This window comes from Bos taurus, chromosome 7 (genome assembly GCF_002263795.3).
Source record: "Bos taurus isolate L1 Dominette 01449 registration number 42190680 breed Hereford chromosome 7, ARS-UCD2.0, whole genome shotgun sequence".
Lineage (NCBI taxonomy): Eukaryota > Metazoa > Chordata > Mammalia > Artiodactyla > Bovidae > Bos > Bos taurus.
In genome coordinates this window covers 49,055,531-49,071,413 of record NC_037334.1, presented here as the reverse complement: position 1 = coordinate 49,071,413, position 15,883 = coordinate 49,055,531, and the positions used below count along the sequence as shown (strand labels likewise).

The window sequence follows — 15,883 nt, the reverse complement described above, 5'->3', positions numbered from 1 at the left end:
TACCTTACCTGTAAGTTAGAATTTGGTTCAGCTGCAGGTACCAGAAAACCTGTCAGGTACTTGCTTAAATAAGGAAATATCTTATTTGTATGTATGTATTTGTCCCAGGCAGAAAAGAGTCCCTGGCTAGCCTGGAGGTTCAGACTGTTATTGAAGAATCAGGTTCCTCCTGTCTTTTCTGTTCTGCCAGCTTTATGAATAGCTCCTGCTGCCCCTTGCACCTTACGTGAGCTTCTTCCGGCAGGTCAAGGGAGAAAGCCAAAGCTGCAGTACTGGCAGACTTGTATTTACAATTGCATAGGCCAGGATTGCAGCACCTCCAGCTGCAAGGAAGTCTGGGAACCTGAGCTCGAAACTTGCTACTCTCAGTAGCAGAGGACAGCAAGTAGAAGGGGTGTTGGGTGAGTCAGCCTGCAAATGTCTGCTGCACAGCTGCAGCCCATTACACGTAAGATTTTAGGCTCATAAGTTAGCTGTTGAGTGTGGTTCAACTTGGCTAAAACAGTAACACATACAGACATGTTTGGAATGTTTATCCACGCGTAGAATTTAGCATTGGAGGGATCTTTCAGTTAGATGGGCTTCCGTTGATAGCTCAGTTGGTAAAGAATCTGCCTGTAACGCAGGAGACCCCAGTTCAATTCCTGGGTTGGGAAGATCCACTGGAGAAGGATTAGGCTACCCACTCCAATATTCTTGGGCTTCCCTTGTGGCTCAGCTGGTAAAGAATCCGTCTGCAATGTGGGAGACCTGGGTTCAACCCCTGGCTTGGGAAAATCCCCTGGAGAAGGGAAAGGCTACCCACTCCAGTATTCTGGCCTGGAGAATTCCATGGGGTTGCAAAGAGTCAGACACAACTGAGCGACTTTCACATTCAGTTAGATGACCTTAAATATATGGGAACGGAGCCTAAAGAGGTACATGGACTTATCTGAAGCCACAATGCAGCTTGAGCGGTGGCAGAGCTAGGATGGGAATTTACTTGTTCTTGCTGCCATGAAGTCAGTCCATTGTTCTTTCCAGTTCATTTCCATGTCTGCTAAAAGGGGGCATGAATCACTCATCACTTCTCTTAAAGTGATACAAACTTAGAGCTGTGAGGTTTCCAGTGAGGGTGCTGAGTGCTGGAAAGAGGAGTCATTACAGTATGAGATGAGTTGGTGTGATGATGCGAGGTGAGACCTCTCATCTGTGGCGTTGAGGGACTGTGCTTTATGTTTAAGCATCTTGTGGGGACTTAGCTGTTACAGCAGGAAGCAGCAGCTGCTGACAGGCCCTTCAGTGTTTGGTCATGCCCATTTCCCTTGACTGTGGCTTGGGATGTTGTTCATGAACTCCTTGAGACTCTGAATAAGTTTGCAGAAACTATTAATAATATGGTAACTTTCTCCCCCTTTCATCTTAGGTGTTGCTGTGATTCACAAGCCCTTGTGACCCCAACTCCCACTGCCAGGAGGTGGAGGAAGGGAGGGGTGCTGCCTGTGACTCAGCACAGCAGGACCACGCTGGTTGGATGCCACTCGCTGCCGGAGTCTGCAGTGGGGTGGGAACTGCCCTCCTCCAACTTGGCAGTATTGTCTGGGTGGGAAGACAGTGGTTGACTCCTGGCTTCCATGAGGTGTTTTGTCTCCTGCCTTGAGCAGTGGGTTCCTGATAGTTCTGGCTGCACCTTTGAGCATTGTGTGTGTGTGTGTGTGTTTCTATAGGGGTATTAGAGAAGCTGGAACTTGTGTGTGTGTGTGTGTGTGTGTGTAGGGGTGTGTGTGTGTATGTGCGTGTGCAGAACGTTTTGCTTCACTAAGTTGGGGGATGATGACGGTCTACTCCATTTCTGTACTACTGATCCTTCTGCTATGCTAAAAAACAAGTCACAGAAGCCTCTCTTCTGGATTGGCCCCTGGGGACCTTGGGACTACGAAAGCTGCTGTCTACTGGAAGTGCAGTTGGACACACCAGGAATGTCCAGAAATGACCAGGCCCACGTGCTGGCCTAGACCACTGGCACTGTCTGCAGAAGAGTGGGGCTGTCCTGAAGCTGCCCCGTGTCCTCTGTGCGCTAGAACTAGGACCGTGGGTTCTCCAGCCCCTTGGCTGGGTGCTCTTCCTTCACCTCTTCTCCCAGAAGTTCTCATCAGAACTGCCTGGTCTCCAGGCCCCTGGTCTTTGATGTAATGGATTCCAAGTTTGGGAGATTTTGTGTCTCTTCAGCTGAGAAAACTAGCTCTTCAGTGAAGCACTGAAAAACACACTGGAGAAAAAAATACATGGGAAATAAAAGCAACAAAACCAAGTGGTAGGGCTTTGGTCCTTGCCCATAGCAGTCTCAGAGAAGACCCTGCTTCTGGGTTTTCCTGGGATAGGACGCCTCTGTTTATACTTATTATCCAGGTTTAATTATTCAGAGCATCCCATTTTACTCTCATAAGTGTTCTGGTTTGGTGGTGAAGTAAAAGGTCACCCTACCTCCAAACCTAAAGATAGGTTTTTCCTTGCACTGGATGGACTCGTGTGATTCAAATGGACACGGATGACTTTAAAGGGGTGTACCGGCTGGCCCTGGCCATCAGCAGTCTGTGATGAAGGTCCTAGTCTGTCTGACACCCTTGTCCTCTCCCCCATTCCAGGCCTATACCGTCTCTCCAGCCCTCAGAAATCCCACTCCTTGCTTCCGTGAGGGGAGACATGGTGCTAGGCCCTGGATGTGTGATGTCTCTCAGGAATACTTGCATTTTGAGAGAGGAGCTTGATGAAAGGTTTGCTAATTCACAGGTAAAATGATTAATGACAGAACTTCAGGCATCTGGAGAGGGGTATTTGAGGGTGCACAGACTCACTTGCATTTAAAAAAAAAGAAGAAGAAAATTAAAGCTGTACTGTTCCTGAACTAGCAAGTTGTTTATATTGGAATTTCCAGCATAAGGAGGGGAGATCTTATGTCTGGAGCAGCCTCACAACTTGGGGACTGGGATTTACCCTCCCTGTTGTCAGGGTCCACCCTTAGGGAGCCAAGGAGCTTTATGAACCCTGACATTGGACTTCTGATACAACTGGGCCCCTTCCAAACAGATTTTGCAGGAGGCTGGCATTCTTCCCACTTCACCCCAAGTTAGAAACCCAGGACTCTCCCCAGCGAGTTGGCCACTCTGTGTATTTACTGTATATTTATTGTGCACGAACCACTCAACTCTCTTGAGGGGGAAACATCTTCCGATGTTGAGCAGATATTATATCAGTGAGATGTTTGGAGAACACCAAGGCACCCAGGGTCTTTAGCAGCCTTGGGAAGGGGCTGAAATATCCAGCTTTGATGGACCTGGAAGAACAGTTCCGAAGATCCAAAGAGATCAAGACATGCTGTTAGCTGGGCTTTCCGCCCTTAACTGGCATGGAGGTGGCTGTGGTTTCAGAGCCCTGCCTGACTCTGGATCAGAAGCTGAAGGAATGTGCTTTCTGTTCCAAATGTTGTTCTCCTCCCTCTCTGAGGAAGGTTTGGGACTTTGTTTCAGGGTGCGTGTGTGAGTGTGTGTGTGTGTGCACGTGTATTGGTGATAAGGTTGGGGGTTGGGGTCTGATGCGTGCCGTCACACAGCTCCTGATTTCAGATGAAACGTGAAGTACCCCCCAACACTTAGAAGCTGAACTTCCATGCTTATCATGCTTGTGTAGGGGAGGCTCCTGTTCATGGTCATCTTCCCAGAGAGGGTCCCCTCCATGAGAGCTAGCCAGCGTGTTTTCTGCTTTTGGATTTTTGCTGTTGGCCCCTTCTTACGTCTCCCTGCCCAGGAAGTGCTGCCCCTGTTGGCAGTGTTCTGAGGCTGTGTTCATCTCACCTCCATGCGTCCTTTCTCATGGGGACTAGAACACTGGTACGTCATCACCAAAAAGCCAATGTGCTGTATCTGCCCGCAGATGCCGTCCAAAACTAGCTCTCCCTTTACCACCATATGATTTTCTCCCTACAGTGGGCACAACAGACTTATTTTCAAGTCTGTGCTGGTCATGTGGCAGGTGAGCCCCCCATACCCCTATTCTGACAGCCACAACTGCTTGTGAATGCAGCTTTGCCAGTGGTGTATCTGAAGTCTGATCACAGTGATGAAATGGAATTGCAGCCCAAGGTTAGAAGCAGCTTAGACTCTACTTGGATACTGATTTGGACAACAGAGAAGTCAGACTGAATTCCAAAGTTATTTCTCTTAAGTACCCAATGGCATCTCTCCATCTAAAAAGTTGCAGTATTATGCAAATGAAAGTGACCTCATTTTCTGCTATGCAATAAGAATACTTAATTCTTTTTGTGACAAACCAGTTGCAATATCCCCTAAGATGCTTTCTGAGCTGTCTTACTTTGATATCTGTTGTGTAATGTTTGTATCTTCCTGAGCCAGATGCTTTCAAAGATTGCCTTTTTATAAAACTGAAGCTATAGCTTTCAGGCTAAAATTTTAATGTAGATATTTTTATAAAATAATTTTTCACAATATTTGAATTGCTTCTTATTATCCATGATAATGAAATGTTACGTTCTATTGTGCCATTCACTCGAACATCATCCATGCCTGTAGGTATTTTCCCTTTGTTTCTCACCTTACCCAAACTGATTTTTCAGTAGCTTCAGGCTGACTTGGAGGCTTCTTTCTTACAACACATGCAAGGGAGATTGCTAAAAAACACATAAATCACTGGTGTTTTTTTAGTTGTTCAGGGTTTAACAGTAAGCCTAATGCAGCACTTACCCATCTATGATGCCTGTCTGCTTTTTCTGGAGACAGGCTTTCGGCAGGAGTGAGGCAGGGTGAGTCTGGTTGGCCCATCTCCTGGCATCTCTCACAGTCTGGCCTGGAGTCTGGCATGGAGAAGCCCAGGGAAAGGCCTGCCCTTCAGCATATATTCCAAGGAGGTTCTAGGTCCAGCTGACTAGTCTTCATTCTTTCCTATATCTTTGTTCTTCAGAGCTTCAGGCCTAAGCCCTTTGCTGCTGGATGATGTATGTCTCTTGAGAAAGCATCTTGTCAAGGAACTTGCAAAGAGTGGTCATGGACCCTGCTAAGAATGTGATCAGCGTGTGCTTTGCAGATGTTCATACTATACTTACAACTTACTCGTCTCTTGAGCTGTGTCTACACTCCAGGCTCTATTTTGTGTATTTATCTGGCGATTAGTCTCATGTAAAGAATCTTTATTATTTTTGGGACAGGTGCCATTTGACTTGCCTCTGTGCTCCCCATTCGTACCTTGGTGGATCAAGTTGGGAAGCTGAGCAAACTCATAATCCAATTAGCTGGAGTTTTTCTGTTTGCCGAGAGAGGCGAGGAGGTTAGAATGTATTTTTTTTTGTTTTAAGTTTTTGCACTATTTAGAGTCCTAAGCCCCTCATATTCAGCCATGCTGTGTATCTATTGCCCAAGCAGGAGAGCTCGCGGCACCTCTGACATTTGGGAGTGTCAGAGGTCTCTTCCATAGTGGATAATCACAACCTCAGAGCCCCTGTGCACCCCTTGTCATGGGGCTCATGACTTACAGATTCAGCATTGGCCAAGCAGTAATTCATGGGACTGGAGCATTTGGAGCAACAAAGTGCCCCGGTGCTACGTTCTCACCTTTGGTTATGAGATTTCAAGTTATTTTATCCCCTTTTCAGTGGCAATAAGAACCTTTGTTGGACTTCTTGTTTAATTCGTACATAATGTGTAAAACACTTTCTTTGAAAGCAAATTCAAGGCACTGAATCTGTATGTCTGTGTGGGTGCTGTGTCCATGTGGCTGTCCATTGGCAGGCAGACTTGATCCCTGACGCCCTGTACACCACACTGCATGAGTCAGGCCCTTGATCGGGTGTTCTCTGCTTGGATGGTAGGAACCACAGAGCTTATGAAAGAACACTTGTCACCTGCTCCATCGGTTACAGTGCTAGCTGAGGAAAACAGTTCCTCACATGTATTCTTTTAACAGGACTCGTGTTCTAGTTTCCTGTAATTTATGTTCCTTTAATTTTAATAAAAGCTGAACTGTGAGAACCTTTCTCAGTATTTTATTTCTGTCACCCAGGCTGTCTATCCTGTCTCAGACATGAAAAGGACAGACCCACTCCTGCGTGCTTTTAGTTAAAAAATATTTTTTCTTCAAGATGTACTGGACAGAGTCTGGGTTCCTTTGGTGTCTATTGTCTGGCACAGTGCCAGATCCATGAAGCTCTTCAGTGAGGCCCAGAGAGGCCAGTCCCCTCAGTGGGTATGTGGACAACTGCCGGGTGATCACTGAGAGGTGAGTGAAATGGTGTCAGGCACCAGAGGAGGAAGCAGAGATTTGGCTATAAATAAACTGATTTTTTTTTTTTTAAGTTTATTATAAGAACTAGAGATTGTATAGATATTTTGTTATGTTTAAATCATTAAAAATGCAAATATATTTTATCAGAGATACACAGCTGTTTATTAAATATGTTGACTTATAAAATATCAAAACCCATGAAATAATAGTCATAGCTAACATGTACTGAGTATTTGCTATGTGCCAGCACTTTTCTAAGTACTTTGCTTTTATCCACACATTTAATCCTTATCATGGTCTTCTGAGTTACTACTATTATCTTCATTTTACAGATAAAGATGTGAGATGCAGAGGGGCTAGACCACCGCCTGAGGTAGCAGTGCTGCAGGATACTGGTCACTCTCCCGAGCCTGGGTCCTTAGTCTTCTCGCTCCAGCTGTGAGGAGGGGAGGAGGGTGTGCTGAGAAGCACCAAGGAGAGGGAGGCCCCAGGGGTCCCTGGGGAAGTACAAACCTGGCTCAAGAAAAATACTGCAGCCCAAGTTTTCAGTCATTTGGACCAACAATGTCCCAGTGTTACATTAATGGCGAATAATCACATTTGTTACTGTAGTGCCAATGGCACTAACCGCTATTGATTATATCTATCCTTGGACAGAAGCCTAGAGAGGTGAATCTAGTTGTCTGAGGGTGTGTTATAAGCGAGCCGGGGCTCAGACCCAGATAGAAGCTATTTTGGTCCACAACTGAGTTTGAGAATCAGGCTGAGAAGAGGGCTTAGGATGTGCTTGTTTCCATCATCATAGTGGCAAGCGTTTATTGTACATTTGCTTAGCAGCAGGTCCTGGGCTTTAATGCCCACAGCACCTCATAGAGAGGAGTGATGCTCAAGTCACAGGATCGCAGGGGCTAGTTAAGTGGCCTGCAGTCAGACAGAACCTTGAGAAGTGATGCAGACCCTGTCCTCCTGCTAGGCTGCTTGTGGAGCTGTGGCACCCTTGATCCCAGTGGGCTGGACCTTATGTGAGCCTCCTAGAGTAAGGAAGTTGCCAATATCTGGTCCTCCAGGGCCATCAGAGAGGCAGAGCCGTATGCCAGCCTGCCATGGAACCACTCCTCGGCCTTGTCACCCCCGCTGAGAGGATCCTGGGGAGGGACGGATGAGCAAATGGCTGCTAGTTGGAGCACACACACCTTTCCCTCCCGTTGACCCTTTGACCTGGTTTCTTCTTACCCAGAAATTCCAGAGTGAAATCATATTTGGTAGCTTTTCTACCAACTTATTCTTTTACAATTTACAAATAGGGTCTTTTGACCCTACCTAGTTAGTTTATTTTAATACAAAATCTGTTGTTTCTGTCTGCCTCCTGAGATTTTCACGGAGTGGCCTGCGTCTCCTACTGACCACTCCTTTCTGCCCAGGCAACTTCCCTATAAAGTTCTATATCAAGGCCTATGGAGGAGGGACATCTGGCTGGGACTCTGGACGTCTTCTAATCCAGCCTCTGTGTTTGCAGAAGAGGAGCCTGGGGCTTGGAGCTGTAGACTGGCCTGAGCTCCTGTGGCAGAGCCAGGTACCCGTGGGGTCCAGAGAGGCTACAGGGCCGTGCCTTCCCACCTGTACCTGAGGAGGCTCTGGGGCTGAGAAAAGACAGTGACTGCAGGCTTGAGGGCCACCACCCTCTCTGGGTTAGGAGAGAGGAGAGGTAGGTGGTCCTGTCATGGCAGGCCTGGTCTTTCTGAGATTACTGCCCTGTGGTCACTCCAGCTTCAAGGCTTGTTCCAGATGCTCCCTCAGCTGTCTTTGTCCTTCACTAGCTGCAGATGGGAGGAACCCCTGCAAGGGGGGGGGGGAGTCCCTGCAGGTGGCTGTGTGGCCTGCATGGAATCCCTTCCCCCTCTCTGGGACTCAGTTCCTTATCTGTAAACAGAGGGCTCTTGTGTCCTTAGGAGCATTTACTCTACTTGCAGGGTCTTGTTCTTGCTCCCACCTGATTGGGGAGGAGATGAAACTCGGAGAGGCCAAGCTACAGTGGGGAGCTAGGATCTGAACCCATATCTTCCACGGAAGTAGTTTTGGATGACCCTGCTGCACGTGTATTTAAGCTCTTAGGCCACTGGGCCCTGCCAAACACATGCATGATCAGGACTGTTTGGTGAGTCTTCTAACTGTGAGTTTTTATAAGGACTGGAAAGTTGGCTTTAGATCTCTTTCCTTCTCTGTTTTCCTTCCCTTCCCCTTCTCAGTTCCCAGCTGCCTCTGAGAGAGACCACCCCTACCCCATCTTTCCTAGTATGGGGGATCTTTCATCCTCCTTTCACAATATGTTCTGCAAACATTTATTCATTCAACAGAAATGCATTCAGCACATTGTGTTGGCTACTTGAGATACAACTGCCAACAAAGCAGGAGGTCCCTGAGGACTGGAGGCTGGAGTTGTGTAAGGGACACAGTTGGTAAACGGGTACAGTATAGTGTGCTAGTCGGGGGTGGGCAGAGAAACATGCTCACCCAGAGAAAGACAAGCTCATAGAGACCTAGGGAAAGGGTGTGAGATTCACACAAAGGAAGAGAGATAGAGACCAAGAGAGACACTGTGACACACAGAGATAGAAACAGAGGGAAACAGAAACACAATGAATGAGATGCATGCACATTGCCGGAGGAGATGCCATTTTTATAGAAATACATAGGCAAGCCAGACAGAGCCAACATCATTTCTTAAAGTGACAGGAGACACGTCAGTTTAGAGCTTCATATCAGAAGCTTCTGAGTCTGGAAACATGAGTTCAAATGTGATCTTGGTCAGGTGGTCTTGTGGTTTAAAGCCAGTCTCTTTGCCTCTTAGCTGCAGTGCCCTCAACTGTAAGATACAGATGGTAGTACCAGTTTTGTGAGCTTTTGCAGAAGGTTACATGAAAAGGCCCTGAAACAGAAGGCAGTCACTCAAGGTTCCAGGGAGACTGGGCCTGGCAGAGCAGCCTCTGGAATGAGAAACCCAGTTTCTGCAGTGACAGCACAGAGAGCATCCTGACTGCATGTGGTCACCGGACCAGGTACGATGGAGGGGAGATAGACAGAAGAGAGGATGAAGCTCTCTACCCTGAGTCTTGTCTGGGCTGGGGATGCACCCAGGGCTTAGCTTCTGAAGGAGGCCCCCAAGGGAAACAATGCAGACGGGGCCTGCTTTCACCCGGCAGTCACGTGGCTTCTGTTTGGCGCAACTGTTGTTTCAACTCCTTTTGTTTTCTCCTTTCCTCTGGGTGGTGATGGGGGCTTGTCTCATGAGTTTACTTCCTGCTCCAGGAGCAGAGCATCTCCCTTGATTTGATCCCACTGACTGCACAGAACATGGGATTTAGTAGGAACCTGTGTAACCCTTTATTCCCAAGGAATTTCAAATGTGGTCTCATTTGATTCTCAAAAAAGGTCCAATGAAGTGGCCACAGCAGGTATTATTTTGGGCAATGTGTCTCTGCCCATTATATACAGTGGTCACTTTCTCAGTGCAGTGGGTGGGGAATTTGAAACACTGCTTGGTGCCTGCACATAGTGGGTGATTTAACCCACTCCAGTGTTCTTGCCTGAAGAATCCCAGGGATGGCAGAGCCTGGTGGGCTGCCATCTATGGGGTCGCACAGAGTCAGACACAACTGAAGTGACTTAGCAGCAGCAGCAATTATTACTGTCATTGTTCTCTTTATACAGATAGGGGAAATGAGGCTAGAAACAGGTGAAGCAACTCTTTCAAATTCTGAATCAGTTAAAGCTTGGACTTTATCATCCAAGACTGTGTTTGGCTCACTGTAACAACAAAATTACAATAGTGGCTTTAACCAGAGAGTGGGTTCCCCCTCCCCCTGCCCTGATAACCACAAGTCCAGAGATAGGAGTTCCAGGGCTGGCATAAGCAGTTCCATGGTGTCATTGGGATCCCAGGTCCTTCTGCCTTTCTGCTCTTCCATCCTTAGCGTGTTGTAAGATAGGGGCTCCATAGTTCTTTTCATATCTGCAAAAGGCATGGAAAAAAATGAAGGGGAGGTAGAAGGTACAGTACTCATAAAAGGAAAGGAAAGTCTTTCCAGAAACTCCTGATAGTGTTCTTCATAGCGCCCGCAGCTGCAGGAGAGTCAGGGGAGGTGAATACTTTTAACTGGGCACATTGCCATTCCAATCAAACTCAGAGTTCTGCCTGGGATAAAGAAGGGTAGAATGGACATTGGGTAGATAATTGGCAGTGTTGGCCACAGTCAAAGCTCCTATTAACCAAGTGCCATATGGCTCCTGCTCCAATGGTCAGTCTCCTTGGATCCAAAGCCTATGTCCTTTAGGTCCATTGTCCTGCAATTATCTTGGCTGGACACTCAGCATGTGCAGGACCCTTGTCAGTGAAGCACAGTGATGCTCCATGTGTGTTCAGCATCCGCTGAGGGGGTGCAGAGCAGGGGCTCTGGGGCAGGGCTGAGTGGGGAAGGCCCCCTCTCCCACTTCACTCACCTGTCTGCCTTGCTGTGTTGGCATCGAGGGTGAATATGCCTCTTGCAGGATGAAGGAGACATTCTGAACAATGGAGACCTTTAAGAGCCTGTCACCGAGGCTTTAGGGACAGCTCATTTATCAGTCAAGGATGCTTTCCTGAAGCTCTGATTGAGGAGGCCTGTCAGCTGCAAGATCTAAGACCTTTATCTCAAGAATGACCCCTGTATGCAGGGTCATAAATCTTGCTGGGCCACAAACTGGGAGGTGGAGATGGGTGAGATTTGGTGTTGGCTTTTTGGAGGCACTTACACAACTCCCTTGTCATCCTGCCCACACCCCACCCACCGCAAGCTATCTTCACATTTAATCGTAGCCCAGCAAGTGGCGTCTGAGCCATGCTAAACTGAAGGAGGTCAAGGAAATGATGTGCCAAGGGGCTGTCCTATGTCTGTTGTTGCCAAGTGAGGCTCCTGCTCCACCCTGGCAGTAGCGTGGAGGGGATTCTATCTGAGCTTGAGAGGGGCTTGGCCTCTCCCTGAACCTAGTGAGGGGGTTGTATGGCAGCGTGGAGAGGGCCATAGAAAAACTGGATGATCTAGTTGCAAAGTAGAGCTTGACAGGGTGGTACAGTGTGTAAGAGCTAAGGCTCTAAGTTGGAGAGTGTGGGTTTAAACCCATGCCCACCAAACACTAGCAGGGGGACCCTGGTAATAAAACCAGGCTCAGGCCCAGTCCTTCTGAGGATGAGGACATGGACAGACAGGATGGCACAGGCATTGCCCCCCAGTCCTGAGGGAGCCTATACTCTTGGGAGCTAATAGTCCCCTTGAGGGTCTTCCTTTGGTCCTGGGCTTTATCTCTCCTTCAAGCTGCACCCTGGATCTGGGAGGATGGTATCCGGGTGGGGGGAATGGCTGAGCCTACAGAGGGCATTCCAAATTATTTTTCAGGCATAGATCCATCATTTTAATGTACCCCAGCCTCGTATTTGAATGATTAACTAAGGAATGGTCTGTCCTATTGCCTATGACTTCTGCAGTGCCCTGATAAGGCAACCCATAAAACCCTCTTCAGGCAGCTAGATGAGGTTTTATACATGTCTCAGAGTGGTTTGATTTCTAGCAGCTTCTAGCAGAATTTTTTTTTTTTTTTTTGCGTGGACCTGGGAAAATGTTAGGCACCAGGATCCTGTGAATGCAGACTGGGCGGGGACTGGAGGGGGCACTGGGGGGACTCAGGAGGCCTAGGTAGAGACAGTAGGGTGAGCAAGGGAATTGGGCTCTGCTGTGGTCTGAGTGCATAGTACAGGGATGCCCAGGGGCACTGCTGGCTGTGGAGGGGCTTCAGTGGAGCCCTCCCCCTGCTGGCCTGGGTGGAGGGGCATGGGGCGCCTGTGCACTCTGTACCCTGTACAGGAGCTTCCCTTCCTGAGACTGTCCCTAGTCAGTCACTGCATCTTCTGGGCTGCTTTTGCACGTTGTATGTATTCAATATGTGTTTATTTATTCAGTGCACATTAATCGAGCTCTTCTTGGATGTCAGGATTTACACCAGCTCTACAGACATGGAGGTAAATAAGAGGGTCTCTGCCCAAGGGGGGTTCATGTCTGGTCATGCAGACAAAGCAATAAAGAAGGGATTAGAATCTGTGTGGTGCGCATAAGGATGGGGTGAATAAAGGGGCCTATGGATGCACACAGAAGGGTCAGGGGCAGTGTCCTGGAGGAAGTGGTGGCCAGCTAAAGTTCTGCTTTGAATGGATGATAGATGATAGCAAGGTTAGTGTGGGGGAGAGAGGAAGAAGTTATAGCAAGTATAAGGGCCAAGAGGCTACAGAGATGGCCTTTTTGAGAAAACATAAGTTTTCAATATGTGTTTCAATATTTCACAACTTCAACACAAGTAGTTCAATATGGCTGGATCATAGCATGTGAGGAGAATGTACGGGAAGGATGAGTCTGGAGAGGTGGGTAGGAGCCGTGTCACAGGAGGACTTGAAACCATGGGGAGGAGGTAATTCTCTTTCTTGAGGTCAGTGGGAAAACAGTTGAAGTTCCTAAACTTGGGTTCTCCCCAAAATATACTCCTGTGTGCTGAGACATTCATTTAGAGTGTCGCTAGTCCTATTAGCTGAAACCCCTTTGAAGGAGAGAGGGAAGCAGGAGGAGGAGAGGGAGAAGTTGAACCATAATGTGATTGCAACAGAGGCCTCAGCCATTCAGCTGGGGATCTCTGGAGCTGGGAGGATCTTTCAGTACCGCCTGGTGTTGATACAAGGGGACTACTTTTTGAATCTTTGCAAAAATCAGTCACTGATCAAAAAGAAAAGGGCCAACTTGGCTCCATCAAAATTTAAAACTTTTGTCCTTCAAATGATACTATCAAGAAAATGAAGAGAAAACCCAAAGAATGGGAGAAAATATTTGCAAATCAAATATCTGCTAAGGATCTAACATCCAGAATATATAAATAATTCTTATAACTCAACAAAAGAATCCTTACAACTCAAAAACAAGAGTCTGAAATGCAGTACTTGGGTGAAATCTCAAAAATGACAGAATGATCTGTTTGTTTCCAAGGCAAACCATTCAATACCGCAGTAATCCAAGTCTATGCCCCAACTGTTAATGCTGAAGAAGTTGAACTTGAATGGTTCTATGAAGACCTACAAGACCTTCTAGAACTAACACCAAAAAAGGATGTCCTTTTCATTATAGGGGACTGGATTGCAAAAGTAGGAAGTCAAGAGATACATGGAGTAATAGGCAAGTTTGGCCTTGGAGTACAGAATGAAGCAGGGAAAAGGCTAACAGTTTTTCCAAGAGAGCTCAGTGGTCATAGCAAATACCCTCTTCCAACAATGTAAGAGATGACTCTACACATGGACATCACCAGATGATCAATACCAGAATCAGATGGATTATATTCTTTGCAGCCAAAGATGGAGAAGCTCTATACAGTCAGCAAAAACAAGACCATGATCTGTGGCTCAGATCATGAACTCTTTGTTGCAAAAAAAAAAAATCAGATTTAAATGGAAGAAAGTAGGGAAAAACCACTAGAGCATTCAGGTATGACCTAAATCAAATCCCTTACGATTATACGGTTCCTCGCTGTAGCTCAGACAGTAAAGAATCTGCCCACAATCTGGGAGACTTGGGTTCAATACCTGGGTCGGGAAGGTCCCCTGGAGAAGGAAATGGCAACCCACTCCAGTATTCATGCCTGGAGAATTCCATGGACAGAGAAGCCTGGTCTGCTATAACCCATGGGATCACAGAGAGTTGGACATGACTGAATGACTAACACTTACTTACGATTATACAGTGGAAGTGAGAAATAGATTCAAGGGATTAGATCTGATAGATGGAGTCCCTGAAGAAGTATGGACAGAGGTTTGTAACATTGTACAGGAGGTTGTGATCAAGACCATCCCCAAGAAAAAGAAATGCAAAAAGGCAAAATGGTTGTCTGAGGAAGCCTTAAAAATAGCTGAGAAAGAAGAGAAGCGAAAGGGAAAGGAGAAAAGGAAAGATATATCCATCTGAATGCAGAGTTCCAAAGAATAGCAAGGAGAGATAAGAAAGCCTTCCTCAGGGATCAGTGCAAAGAAATAGAGGAAAACAATAGAATGAGAAAGACTAGAGATGGCTTCAAGAAAATTAGAGATACCAAGGGAACGTTTCATGCAAAGATGGGCTCAATAAAGAATAGAAGTGATATGGACTTAACAGAAGCAGAAGATATTAAGAGGTGGCCACAATACACAGAAAAGTGAAAGTGAAGTTGCTCAGTCGTTTCTGACTCTTTGCAACCCCATGGACTGTAGTCCACCAGGCTCCTCTGACAATACACAGAAGAACTATACAAAAAAGATCTTCATGACCCAGATAACCATGATGGTGTGATCACTCATCTAGAGCCAGGCATCCTGGAATACGAAGTCAAGTGGGCCTTAGGAAGCATCACTACGAACAAAGCTAGTGGGGGTGATGGAATTCCAATTGAGCTATTTCAAATCCTAAAAGATGATGCTGTGAAAGTGCTGCACTCAATATGCCAGTAAATTTGGAAAACTCAGCAGTGGCCACAGGACTGGAAAGGGTCAATTTTCATTCCAATCCCAAAGAAAGGCAATACCAAGGAATGTTCAAACTACCACAAAATTGCACTCATCTCATATAACAAAGTAATACTCAAAATTCTTCAAGCTAGGCTTCAACAGTATGTGAACTGAGAACTTCCAGATGTTCAAGCTGGATTTAGAAAAGGCAGAGGACCCAGAGATCAAATCGTCGTCATCTGTTGGATCATAGGAAAAGCAAGAGAATTCCAGAAAAACATTTGCTTCATTGACTACACTAAAGCCTTTGTATGGATCACAACACACAGACTGTGAAAATTCTTCAAGAGATGGGAATACCAGACCATCTGACCTGCCTCCTGAGAAATCTGTATGCAGGTCAAGAAGCAACAGTTAGAACTGGACATGGAACAATATCCTGGTTCCAAATTGGGAAAGGAGTACGTCAAAGCTGTATATTTTCACTTGCTTCTTTAACTTAATGCAGAGTACATCATGCGAAATGCTAGGCTGGATGAAGCACAAGCTGGAATCAAGATTGCCGGGAGAAATATCAATAACCTCAGATATGCAGATAACACCACCATTATGGCAGAAAGCAAAGAGGAACTAAAGAGCCTCTTGATGAAAGTTAAAGAGGAGAGTGAAAGAGCTGGCTTAAAACTCAACATTCAGAAAACTAAGATCATGGCATCCGGTCCCATCACTTTATGGCAAATAGATGGGGAAACAATGGAAACAGTGACAGACTTTATTTTTGGGGGCTCCAATATAACAGCAGATGGTGACTGCAGCCATAAAATTAAAAGACACTTGCTCCTTGGAAGAAAAGTTATAACCAACCTAGACAACATATTAAAGCAGAGATGTTACTTTGCCGACAAAGGACTGTATAGTCAAAGCTATGGTTTTTCCAGGAGTCATGTATGGATGTGAGAGTTGGACCATAAAGACAGCTGAGTGCCAAAGAACCGATGCTTTTGAACTGTGGTGTTGGAGAAGACTCTTGAGAGTCCCTTGGACAGTAAGGAGATCAAACCAGTCAAGCCT

At 46.5% G+C, this 15,883-nt stretch overlaps 1 protein-coding gene across 4 annotated transcripts in view; it reads left to right on the top strand.

Moving 5' to 3' along the window:
• Window positions 1-6,017, top strand: part of KLHL3 (kelch like family member 3) — a 276,969-nt gene extending 270,952 nt beyond the window's left edge. For all 4 annotated transcript variants that reach the window (XM_059888747.1, XM_059888748.1, XM_059888749.1 and 1 more), the window contains one exon: window positions 1,406-6,017. In XM_059888747.1, coding sequence (XP_059744730.1) covers window positions 1,406-1,434 — 29 coding nt within the window. In that variant the 3' untranslated portion in view covers window positions 1,435-6,017. The remainder of the gene's footprint in view (window positions 1-1,405) is intronic.
• The last annotated feature ends 9,866 nt before the right edge of the window (window positions 6,018-15,883 follow it).